General features: G+C 37.1%; 1 protein-coding gene across 1 annotated transcript in view; it reads right to left on the bottom strand.

Moving 5' to 3' along the window:
• The window catches only part of ACO1 (aconitase 1), a 91,922-nt gene that overhangs the window by 47,639 nt on the left and 31,303 nt on the right, over nt 1–12,980 (bottom strand). The window contains exons 2-6 of the mRNA XM_020976215.2: nt 12,232–12,350; nt 10,566–10,734; nt 7,583–7,720; nt 940–1,009; nt 652–835 (exon numbers count right to left, since the gene is read on the bottom strand). Coding sequence (XP_020831874.1) covers nt 652–835; nt 940–1,009; nt 7,583–7,720; nt 10,566–10,734; nt 12,232–12,328 — 658 coding nt within the window. The 5' untranslated portion in view covers nt 12,329–12,350. The remainder of the gene's footprint in view (nt 1–651; nt 836–939; nt 1,010–7,582; nt 7,721–10,565; nt 10,735–12,231; nt 12,351–12,980) is intronic.

The following is a 12,980-nucleotide window of genomic DNA, read 5'->3' as shown; positions in this document are numbered from 1 at the left end:
TACTTTTGGCCCCTAATTACTGCCAAGTTGTGCAGGTCTGTCTTAGAGAAATGGCCTTGCTCAGGCTCACAGCCGATAGGAATCAGAAGAACTTGAACCCTGGTCTTCCTGGCTTTGATGCTAGCTCTCTATGGACTACATCATTGCCACCTCACCATCAGCCAAAATACTAAGAGAAAAAGCAAACTTAGGTTTTGGTCAGAATACTTGCTGAAGCCAAGATCCTATGTTCAGTCTTTTGGCATGATAATTTGCTTGACAACACCCAGCTATAGACTCTATCTCTAAGCTAGTTATCTTACTGATCACAGAAGACTCAGACGGAACCAGTGTGAATGGATCAGGACAAGTCCACCCACACACAGCTGGAAAACACATGTCAAAGCTTTTGTACTACTAATAAGAGGCCATTAATGCCTTCATTTTCATCCTTGGAAGATAGCCAGCACTATTGCTAAGCCCAGGCACAGAGAAGGTGAGTAATTTGCAATGTATCTCATACATATAGTCTGATAGAGTGAGAATTTAATAAGTACTAGGGTCAATGGGATCTAGAAACTATAATTCTGGAATAGGAAGGGTCAAGAATTCTTCCTAGTGTTTTTATTTTCAAACCAGGAGTAACAGGTAAGAACCCGAAAGTGTACTTACCCCAACCTAGAACACCCAAACCATCGATCATTGTGGTATGTGAATCAGTGCCCACCAGGCTGTCTGGATAGTAGTATCCATTTTGATCAAATACCACTCTTGCCAAGTACTCTAAATTCACCTGGTGGATAATCCCTGAGCCAGGGGGAATAATCCTCATGTTGTAAAAAGCCTGGGAGCCCCACTAAGATTTAAAAAAAAAAAAAGAGAAACAAAACTGAGTATCTGATGTACATGTAACACCACACACAATGAAAAAGAAAAAATCCAACTAAATTCTGCTCCTACCTTTAAAAATTCAAATCTTTCTCTATTCCTTTCAAATTCTAGGTCTTGGTTCTTCTGTACACTATCTGGCCTGCCAGAAAGAAGAATCAAATATGTAAACATAAAGGTCTGAGTTAATCTTTCATGTTTAATCTGATACCCTTCGGTTTACTCCACACATTAGTACGTCTAAAAAAGCTTCAAGTGGATGTTAAGCAACTTAATTAGAGAAAAAAAAGGAAAGGTGATAAGTAGAAAAAATAGCTATGCTACAGTAGAGCTTCACATGATTTCTATGATGTTTTGAATTCAACAAAAAGGTAATACATATTAACTAAATTTACATATTCAGACCAATCTAACAATGAAATTTTATTCCTGGTGACTCAGGCTTAAGGCATCTGCAGTGGGAATATCATATGAAAATGATGGGAAAAAAATTCCTTTTTGCACCAATTATTCCTAATTAGATATTGACAGACAGCCATTTTATTTATATTTATGGATGGGAAAATAAGACACAGTGATATTAAGTGATGTATCCAGTCACAGCCAATTACAGGACTGACTCCTAGATGAATGTTTTCTGCAGAGACCTATTCTTATTTATCTCTAGGGCTTCCCCACTGACTATCATAGAGTGCTCCCTTCCCCATTCCCTTATTATCAAGCATCTTTTTATATTTTAATTTTATTTTTTCTCCTTGCCACATTTTTAAAAAATTTTATTAATTTATTTTGATTTATCAATAATCACTTCCGTATGCTTTTGAGTTTAAAATTTTTCTCCCCCTTCCTCCCTATCACCCTCCCCAAGATGGTGCACAATCTGATACAGGCTATACATTTACATTCCTATTAAACATATTTTACATTAGTGGTGTTGTAAGTAAAAATTAAAACCAATAGGAGGAACCATCAGAAAGAGGAAACAAAACTAAACAGAAGAGAAAAAAAAATAGCAATTCAACTTTCATAGTTCTTTCTTTGGATGTGGATAGCATTTTCCATCACCAGGCCTCTAGAGATGTCTTAGATCCTTGTATTGCTGGGAAGGGTTAAGTTTATTAATATTAGTCATCGCACAACGTGGCTGTTATTGTGTACAACGTTCTCTTGGTTCTGCTCACTTCACTCAGCATCAGACCATACAAGTCTTTCCAGGTTTTTCTGAAGTCAGCCTGTTCATCATTTCTTACAGCACAACAGTATTCCATTACATTCATATACCACAACTTGCTCAGCCACTCCCCAATTGATGGGCCTCCTCTCAATTTCCAATTCTTTGCCACCACAAAAAGAGCTCTTGCCACATTTTTCTCACTCCCCTCCTCCCAAGGAAAAAAGGAAGGAGGGAGAGAAGGAGAGAGACAGGGAAGGAAGGAACAACTGAAGGAGGAAGGGAAAGAGAGATGAAGGGAAGAAAGGAAGGAAGGAAGAAGAGAAGGTAGGAAGAAGGGAAAGAGAGAAGAAAGGATAAAGGGGGAGGAAGGAAGGAATGGCAGATTGAGGGTCAGAAGGCTTGTCTTTCATTCCGTTCCCAGCTCTTCCACTCACTATTCCTGTGAGCACAGGCAAATCACTTCACTTCATTTCTCCCTCAGTTCCCTCATCTTAAAACAAATGGGCTGGATTAAATTATTGCTAAGGACCCTTTTAGTTTTAAAGTTCTATGATCCTCTACTCTTTCTGACTCTCTATTCAATAACCAATAAGGACTTCTCCAAACTTTTTTCTCTCTTCTCAAGTCCCCAATTTCTACCATGCAGCAGACCTGGCATTCTACTTTGCTGAGAATATTTAGGCCATCTAACAGAAGATCCCTCAACTTTTTGGCATCATGCTCTATTTAATCTCTTCTGACTCGGGAAGTACAGGTATCCCTAATCCCTCTAGCCATGTTAAACCCTTTTGATGCATGCTATTGATTTGAATCCTTTCTGCCTCTACCAAACCTTTCTTCAACAATCACCTTCTCTTGCAACTTTAATCTTTCCATTGTCACTGGCTTCTTCCCATTTACCTAAACACTTACTGAGATTTTTCCCAGTTCTAAAAACTTTTCTTTTGACTTCATTCCTTCTCTTTGTTTCTTTTCATGGCTGAACTATTAACATTTGTCACCAAAAGTTGCCTACATATAACACTGCCATTTCTATACCATCTCTTTAATCTTCAACCATTTGTAATCTGAGTCCTATCCCTGCAGCTCTACTGAAACTTCTCTCTCATAGCTCTTCAGTAATTTTCTAATTGCCAAATATGGAGGTCTCTTTTCAATGCTCCTAATCCTTGATCTCTTCGAATCATGAAAAACTGTTGACTATTACTTCCAGGATTTTTACTTCTTTAATCCTCTGTCAGCTGAGTACAAAGTGCTAAATGAGATCCATGGAAGGAAAAACTCCTTATCAAGTAGGGGAGAAGAGAAAGGTGATATCAAGGATTCTTGCAGGATGTGACATCAGAATGGGACTTACCTCACATTACTTGGTATTATAATTGGAAAGAGGTAATGGGATAGTGGATAGAGTGATGGACTTAGAATCAAAATATTTGAGTTATGGGCCATCTCTAGTCATCCTGATCTATATTTTGCCACTGGACCCAGATGGCTCTGGACAATGAAATATGCCATGAACAAATACATAGGAAACAAACTCATTTTGGAGAAGACAATTTTAAAGACATGCAGAGATTGATATTTTTATGATGTTTCAAAGATAAAGGGAGAGGGGGATCTAAAAGAAAAGATGAACTATATTGTTGTTACTGAAAATGGGAACAAAATAGATATTAGCAACTATGAATCCATATGCTTAACTCTATACCTCTAGAAAATCTTTATGAAAGTGCTGCAAGGGTATTCCAGAAGAGAACAGTCAGGATTTTCTTAAGGACAATTTTAAATAATAAACCACAATGTCATAGTCATATGACTAAGTGTATCTTTAAGAACCCACAGCATGTTTCATTTCCTGTGTACTGGAAAGAAGACTGTTACTACAGTCATATAGGACAAGTCCAAATCTCACTAGTTGTAGGCAGTTCACTTAATTTGTCTAAGCTTCCATTTCCTCCTTTGCAATCTAAAACAGGAATAAAATTTGTGTCATGAACCTCACATGATTGTGAGGACAGGACTTTGTAAACCTAAAAAAAAGTGCTATATGAGTCTGAAATATTATAGGTCAAACTCCTATTTTCTTATGACTCTCCAACTTAACATGGTCCCATGGATTCTCAGGACACTCATGAAATCTATGATCTAGCCAAGTTGGTCCCCATGCCTTTTCAGTGACCATTTCCCATTCCTTGAAATACTCCCCCTCCTCTTCTTGGAATTCCTAGCTTCCATTAAGGCTCAGCTCAAGGACCACAACCTACAAGAATCCTGTCAAAAATCTTGCCATTGTCCTTCCTTCACCACTCCCAAGTAGCTTGGCATTGATTCTGCATATATTCTAATTTATTTATTTGGTCCTCTCCCTGCCACCCCTCCCCCCACCAACACCAGCAGAAGCTAAAGGCCTTGAGAGCAGAGAGTTTCAGTTTTGCCTCTATGCCTAGTGCCCAGCACACAGCAGGCACTTAAAAGTGCAGCTGCAATGAATTGAACCTAGCTCATTTGGTGGATAATATGAAAATTATAAGGGGTCCATTTGTGTTCGTAAGAACAAATTATATTAAACTAGTACTCGCAAAATTTTCACAAATTAAGAGGTGTTGCTCTGATATGTTAATTCTAGATAATTCAAGTCTATACATTAAAACAGTACTTCTAGTAAGCAGAACCAAGACAACTATATACACAGGCCACAGTAAAAGTTAATGGAAAGAGCAATAACAACAAAGAAACAAAGCTATGTAATTTTAATGACCATGGACACTCAGAAAAGTTGAAAAAATACATCTTCCTCACTTCTTTGCAGAGGTGGGGGACTATGGATGTGGATTATTATAAAGAATGTTGAACTCAGTAAATGTGTGGGTTGAGTTTTGTTGAACCACTTTTTTTCTCTTTCAGAAAAAATTCCTTGTTACAAGGTAGGGTGGAATCTATTTGGAAATAAAGATGATATGAAAAAGGAAGATATCAATATAAATTGTATTGACATTTTAAAAGACAGAAACTGCTAGGCAGTAGTTGGTTATGCTGGTTCTGGGACTTTAAGCAAAAGTACAGAGGAGGAAATACTTCCTAGCCTCTGGTATCCCTTGAGGCATTTGATTTTAACTTCACATTAGGGTCAAATTCCAAAGGAATACACAAAAACTTATAGATAACATCAATGAAATAATACATTCTCTTTCATAAGCTGGTTCTTCTAGTGCCAAACCCTAAAAGGTTTTTTTCAGGGGGAGTGGCTTTGGAATACATAAACCAAGATAACAATAAACTCAAATTTCTATCTTGCTTTAAGGTTTGCAAAACACTTTTCTGAAAACAATTCAGTGAGTGAGACATACTATTATCTTCTCCATTTAACAAATGGGGAAACAATATATTCAGATAGCTATTTATATGTCCTAGTCAGACTTATAACTGAGGGTTCCTGATTCTAAGTTAATCAATTTTTCCACTATTCCCCAGTTGTCGCTTTATTGCAAACTCTGCTATACATTTTTAAAGACAAATTATTAGTGTTCATTTTTACTATTCAGAGCAGGTCGAAATCCTAGTAGAAAAATCTCACCACCCCTCCAGTTCTTTGCTAGTTAAATTCAGAAGATGGAAAGTTGGTAAAAGCCCCACAGTACATAATTTCTTGAGACAGTTGGAACACATTCCATTGAATGACTTACAAAAATGAAGGATCAGACTTCTAGGTCAGATTTAAAGAAAAACAACAAAAACTTTTACAATCAATCTGTTCTCTAATTTCATGAAGAATCTCTATTTCCTAGATTTCAACATCAGTATGAAATCAAAGTTCATGCCTGGACTTTGTTTTTGTCTTAGCAATGTTTTACTACTTTAATGTAAACTAAAAAGGTCAACAAGGAAAAGACAGCAATGTGGAAGGGAGTCTATGTCTGCAGAGGGTGGGGGTGAGGGTGGAGATATCAGCTGAAAAAGGCTATGATATCAACTTAGTAACTGGGCAAAAAGCAAGGAGTAGGGACAGCTAGGTGGTGTAGTGGATAGAGCTCCAGCCTTGGAGTCAGGAGGACCTGAATTCAAATTCAGCCTCAGACACTTGACACTTACTAGCTGTGTGACCTTGGGCAACCCTGATTGCCTAGCCAAAAAAAAAAAAAGCAAGGAGTAATCAAGCAAATACACATTTTCTAAGCACCTACTATTTGCTAGACACAGTGGATACAAAGAAAAAAAATTAGTGAAACAATTCCTGTTCTCATGGAGCTTACATTCCATTGAGGTAGACGACTTGTACATATATAATAATACAAAGAATAAATACAAAATGAGTGCAAAGTAAAGTTAAATACAATCTGCACAGGTGATAGCTTTTAAATATACACACAAAAACACACACAAACACACAAGTCTATATACACACACACGCTTTACTTAAATTTTATTCTGATGTCAGAGAATGTTGTGCAGGTGGCACAAGGCTCTTTAAGAATATGCCAGTGGAATACAGCTCTTACAAGGTCCTATAGGCATCAAGCTGCAGGCTCTCTGAGGACCAGGATGGCTACAAGGTAATTTTTTTTTATCCACTATAACTCTCTAAGACCATTTACTGAAGATGTAGCAGACTTGTGATAAACATGGAAAAGAAGCAGCGTCGAATACTAACAAAGTCTTAGATTGTACACACACACACACACACATACACACACACACACAGCATGAAAAGATGAACACACATTTGCTCCATTAATTCCATGTCATTCAAATATGTTCTTCATTTTGTAATGCAGTCTTATATGTCAGATCACTAAGACAAAATGGCACCACAAGATTCCATTCAAGATGAAAGTTGCCTTCACATTCGTTGTTACTACTTTTATTTTGCCAGGGGGACTTTTAAAATAATAATGGTGATGATGATGATGATGATGATGAAGATAGATTAGATAGATTAAGTGACTGGACCAGGATCACATAGATAGTAAGTGCCTGAAAGTCTTCAGGTCCAGGTCCAGCACTCTATCCAATGTACCATCTCATCCTCAAAATAAAATGGAAAAGATGTTTTTATATTTTTAAAGTTAAATCACTTTTGAGGCAGCCAGTAAATTAAAGTAAGAGGAACTAATTTCCAAAAAAGTAATCATGGTCCATCTCAATCACGAATATGTGTGAATGACTAAGAGTGAAAGGAAGAACTGGTAAGTATTTCATTCATTTATTCAGTTCAGATAGTCAATTCAGTGAATTCAATATTCACAGGGAATTATAGGAGAAGGGTCCTGAATATTTCTGTCTCATTACAGAATCTGAGGATTCAAAGCTAGGATTTATTGGGTATCATAAATGAGAATAACAGGAAATTAAAGGAAGAATCAACCCTTTGTGTTACAGGTGAGGGAGCTAAGCTGAAGCTAAAACGGTGAAGACATTTGCCCAAGATTCACCCAGCTAGGGAGTGGTAAAGCTGAAACCTGGGTCTCATTACTCCTGACCCAATGCCCTCACTCTTTTTAGAAGCTATTGTGTACAAAGCAGAACATCAGATATTTGTCTTACCTTCTGTTGAAATCAACCTGGATGGAATGATCAATTACTAGATCAGCAGGACAAATGGGGTTTATTTTCTCTGGGTCTCCTCCTAACTTTTTCACAGCATCACGCATTGCAGCAAAATCAACCACAGCAGGCACCCCCCTAGGAGGAAAAAGTTAAGCTAAGTAAGAGCAACTTTTAAAGACATCCCTTTTCAGGGGAGTGGGAGAAGGAAGAATTAAAATATGAATGCAAATGTTAAGTGTTTCCTTTCACTGAAAACACTGGCAATTTGACTTAGCAGAAGTGGATGGCTTTGAAAAATGAGGGCATTCAAATTCATTTCTTTAAGCAGAAATCACATTTGTAAGTAACAAGTAATAAGGTTAATAAGTGTGAAGAATGTCTTTATATGATTATGAAATGATTGTGTAATTATGGTTATGCTATTAACCCAGCATGTATATTAAATAATCACAATATAAAGAGAATCTATCAAGGGAACATCAACAAGCATTCAGAAGGCACCCACCACACATCAGGAATTGTTTTATGCACTAAGGGCTACATAAGCCAAAAAAATGAAAACACTCTTTGTCTTTCAGGAATTTATATTCCAAATGGGGAAAACTATATGTATGTATGTATGTATGTATGTATGTATGTATGTATGTATGTATGTGTGTGTGTGTGTGTGTGTGTGTGTGTGTGTGTGTGTGAGACACACACATATACGTAATAAAGGAAATTTCAGGCAGCTGGGTGGTGCAGTGGATAGAGTGCCAGGCCTGGAGTCAGGAAGACTCCTCTCCCTGACTTCAAACCAGGCCTCAGACACTTACTAGCTGTGTGACCCTGGGCAAGTCACTTAACCCTGTTTGCCTCAGTTTCCTCATCTGTAAAATGAGCTGGAGAAAAAAATGGTAAACCACTCTAGTATCTTTGCCAAGAAAACCCCAAATTGGGTCATGAAGAGTCAAACTGAACAAGGAGGTAATTTCAGTACCTTTTAGCTTTCTTCAGTTCCCTTACAATGATAAAGATTGAAGCAGTGATCCAGATCCAGATCATACCTCAAATTTTAGAAAGAACTTTAATAGAATAGATGTGACTCCAAAAAATGGGGTGTAAAGTCATTTTTTTAAGTGATTCTCTCCATTTCCATGATAAAATCTCAGATGTCTTATTTTTTGTAAAAAGTTTGGTCTTTGGAAGGAAGGAAATCATATATTTTTTTTAAAGTGATGGAGCCTTCCTCTCTTCTACAAAATGAGAGTTATAGTCTTATGAGAAGAAAAGACAGGGAGGAAAGAGGCTGTTGTTGGGAAATGACTGGCTCCATCACTGATGCAGAAATGTAGTCCTGGGAGAAGGACTGAGAATAGAAGCCGTGACAAGGTATAAATTAGGAGAAAGGCTACCAAGAATAGCATATTAAAATCTGAGAAGAGACTAAATGACAGTTACTAGGTTAGAAGCGTGCATTGTATTTTATGAATCACTACATTATTAAACACATTATAGATTCAGAGAGAGAGAGAGAGAGAGAGAGAGAGGGAGGAAAGATCAGAGAAGCTCAATTTGAAAAGAAGGAATATTCTGAGCTAACTCTCCTTAGTACTTTTTTTTCCTACCTGCCTCTAAAAGATGCATAACAGTAAATACTTCCTTTCCCACAGAATTTCAAATTGAAACACCTTGAAAATCATCTAGTTTAAGCCATAACTGACTAAGAATTCCCTCTACAATAAACCAGAAGTAGTTATTCAGGTTCCATTTAAAGACTTCCAATGATGGGAAAAAACCCATTACTCCCGAGGTAGAGCATTTTTTTTTCAGTGAGGCAGTTGGGGTTAAGTGACTTGCCCAGAGTCACAAAGCTAGTAAATGTTATGTGTCTGAGGCCAGATTTGAACTCAGGTCCTCCTGAATCCAGGGCCGATGCTCTATCCACTGCGCCACCTAGCTGCCCCGAGCATATTAATTTTTGATAGCTCCAATTGTCTGGAAGTTTATCCTTATATCAAAACTAAAACTAACACCCTGCAATTTCTGCCTACTGCTCATGGTTTTGTCCTCTGGGGCCAAAAAGGATGAAATCTAATCCCTCTTCCCCATGAGTTCCACATATGGGCCATTCAAGTACTTGAAGGCAACTTTAATGTCACTACTAAGTCTCCATGTTAAGTAACCTTCAATCTATCCATTTATAACATGAGCTCCAATTCTTTCACCTTATTAATCACTATTCTCTGGATGACTTCTAGTTTCTCAATGTTCTTCCTACAATGTTACACCTAGATCTGAACAAAGTATTTTAGATGTACTGTGTCAATACTCTTGTTCTGGACATTATGCCTACATTAACACAGCCAAAGATTGCATTTGCTTTTTGGCTTCCCTTGCCACACTGTTGACACATATAGATAACACTTTCCTAAAACTCCTACACTTTTTTTTTAAACAGGAATTATTGTCTAACCATACTTCTCTCATGTTGTCCTTGTGAAACCCGATTTTCAATCATCATCTCTTAACACCCTAATTTTCAACTTCTCCTTATCCACTGGTTTCTTTCTAGATGACTTCAAACATGCCTAGACATACCCCATTCTTACCTATACTCCCATCTTTGTACCACTTGCAACTTGATAAACATACCTATTATACCTTTATTGATAAAAACATTAAATACAGGGACAATGACAGAGTCTTCTCTTTGCTACTGCTACATTCCCAAAGACTTCCCTCCAAGATGACATCAAATACCTTACTGATTATTCATTCAGCTTATTTTGAATGTATCTTGCTATCCTATCTAGCCTGTTTCTTTACATCTTGTCCGAATAGCATGAAAAGACTTAGTCAAATGCTTTTTTCTCACCTTAACGCAAGCTTCGAGGACTGCATGGAAAGAGGTGCTAAGATTGGAGAAGCAGAGAAGATGGCCACAAGGCAACTGAATTCAACAAACATTGGCTAAATAGTATGGATATTTCAGACTCACGTAAAGTCCTGCAGAATAACTCGGGCAGGCTTAAATGGTATTTCTATATTCTCATGCTGCATCACATTCCAATTTAAAATGTTTTCAACATCAACCTTCTTCACTAAGAAATTATCACAGTTCCGAATGGCTGCCTCTAGGAGAACTCTGATAGAAAATGGTAAGTGTCCTAGGGAAAAAAGAAAAAAAACCCCAACACATCACTTAATTATAAGACTTTCCTCTGAAGGGATGATATGGCCAGATTTGCTAAGAGTATCAGATTATTGTACAACCAGAATAAGATAATTTACATCAAATCTTTCAACAACCAAGATTACACCGAGGACATGCCTTGTCATCAAGAAAGTTTCAGCAAGAGTTCAGCTCAGTTAACAACTTTACTTCAGCTCAGTCAGCTTCCTTGGATTCTATTAACTGGAAAAAGTTTTACCAAGCCATCATTTAGAGGCAGTCTGTTGTAGAAGACAGAGTCCCTCCTAAATTGCAATTAGGAAGACCAGGGGGGGCAGCTAGGTGGCACAGTGGATAGAACACTGGCCCTGAAGTCAGGAGGACCTGAGTTCAAATCCGGCCTCAGATCAAACACCTGACACTTACTAGCTGTGTGACCCTGGGCAAGTCACTTAACCCCAATTGCCTAAAAGCAATAAAAAAAAAAAAGGAAGACCAGGGTCCTCAGGAGTTGACTGAGTTGTCATTTTACCTCTCATAATCTTCAACAAATTACTTGAGACTGATCTCAAGGGTCAGTCTGATTGATGGTTGATTTCAAAAGCAATCTTTGTCGATGGAAGAAGTTCCCTACAAAAATCATTAATCCTTTCTATAATCAGAAAACATTAGAGAGTACTCTGAAAAGAAAACTGACAGCTAGGATTCAAGAAACATTTTGGCCTGGACCTGTTATTTCATTCATATAGGAAAGATTTCTCAGTGAGGAATTTCCCTCTTCAATGCGGAGCTGCAAATGTTCTGCAACTCTTAAGTCTTAGAGAGTGGCAGGGCTCCCTGAGAGTCAAATGATCTCCCCAGGATCACATATCCAGTGTCAGAGGCAGAATTGGAACCCAGGTCTTCCTGGCTCCAGAGTTCTATCTACAACTCCAGGCTGTATCAAAAAATGTTAAAAAAAAAAAACCAAAACACAAAACTCTAATTTTATTATGATTAAGAGCAAGGTATTAACCTATTTCTGCTTTAAAAGAAAAATAAAATCCTTAACACTATGCAGAATGATCACTAATACTGGATAGGAACACCCAATGAAGTTAATAATACTAATAAGAAACAATATTTTGTTTTCATTTATATAATAAAAGTTCTAACTGCTATAGGAAAAACTATAGAAGTCTCATCTGGAGATATTATTATTATCCTCTTATAATGAGTAAATGTCAATTGAAAAGGGAGACTTGCCTAAGTGGGGCAATTAAATGGTTTATCCAAGGACATTTATGTGTTTACTGGAAAGAGTTTTAAAAAAAATCTGTTTTCTTGGCTATCAATCCTGAGCTCTGCTATCAAAACAGGATGTTTCATTTCTACTCACTCCTTCCAATTTCTTGTGCTCCCCTCCTGAGTCAGTATAACTTTAAAAAGAAAAAGCTATGAAAACAAGATACCTTTTTTTTTGACAAAGGTATATTCAGTTTTGTTTCCTTACCATATCGTGAATCCTCCAACTTATTCAAATTGAAGAACTTTTTTTCTGGTACCTTGGGATCCAAGGGCTCAGCAAGGTGTATAAAAGGGTTGCTCATGATTACAGAGAGTTAAATGTCCCTGCAAGGGAGAAAGAAAGATGTTAGGGAGGATCAAAGTGAAATTTGTAAAACCTTTCATTTCTTTCAACCTCTTGGTTACGACCCAATTGCAATGATGTCATTTCTACTTTAACTGTGTGATATAAATTCACTCAAAAATTGCTTACTTGTTACTCTTTCAGCATTGAGAAATCTGGAATGCTAGCACAAATCCAGAAAAGACACTTGATTCAAATTACTTTATTTTCTGGACAACTGCCTCATTTAAAATCTGTCACAAATCTTAGAGGAAACAAGCTTATCTACTGTTTGTACTACATATGCCAATAAAACCAATGTGCCTAAATAACATAACAGCTTTATTTAGAGCAATGATACACAATAACAACATAATCTAGAATAGAACAGGCCACGAATAAAATCCTTAACACTATGCAGAATGATCACTAATACTGGATAGGAACACCCAATTAAGTTAATAATACTAATAAGAAACAAGATTTTGTTTTTATTTATATAATAAAAGTTCTAACTGCTATAGGAAAAACTATACAAGTATCATCTGGAGATATTAGGGCACTTAATAAACATTTGTTGAACTGAACAGAATAAAAATTACTGGGCTGGCAGTCAGAGCTATGGATTCCAA

This window comes from Phascolarctos cinereus, unplaced genomic scaffold (assembly GCF_003287225.1).
Source record: "Phascolarctos cinereus isolate Bilbo 61053 unplaced genomic scaffold, phaCin_HiC Scaffold_4;HRSCAF=312, whole genome shotgun sequence".
In the NCBI taxonomy this organism is placed as follows: Eukaryota; Metazoa; Chordata; class Mammalia; order Diprotodontia; family Phascolarctidae; genus Phascolarctos; species Phascolarctos cinereus.
This window is presented reverse-complemented; position numbering and strand designations above follow the sequence as displayed.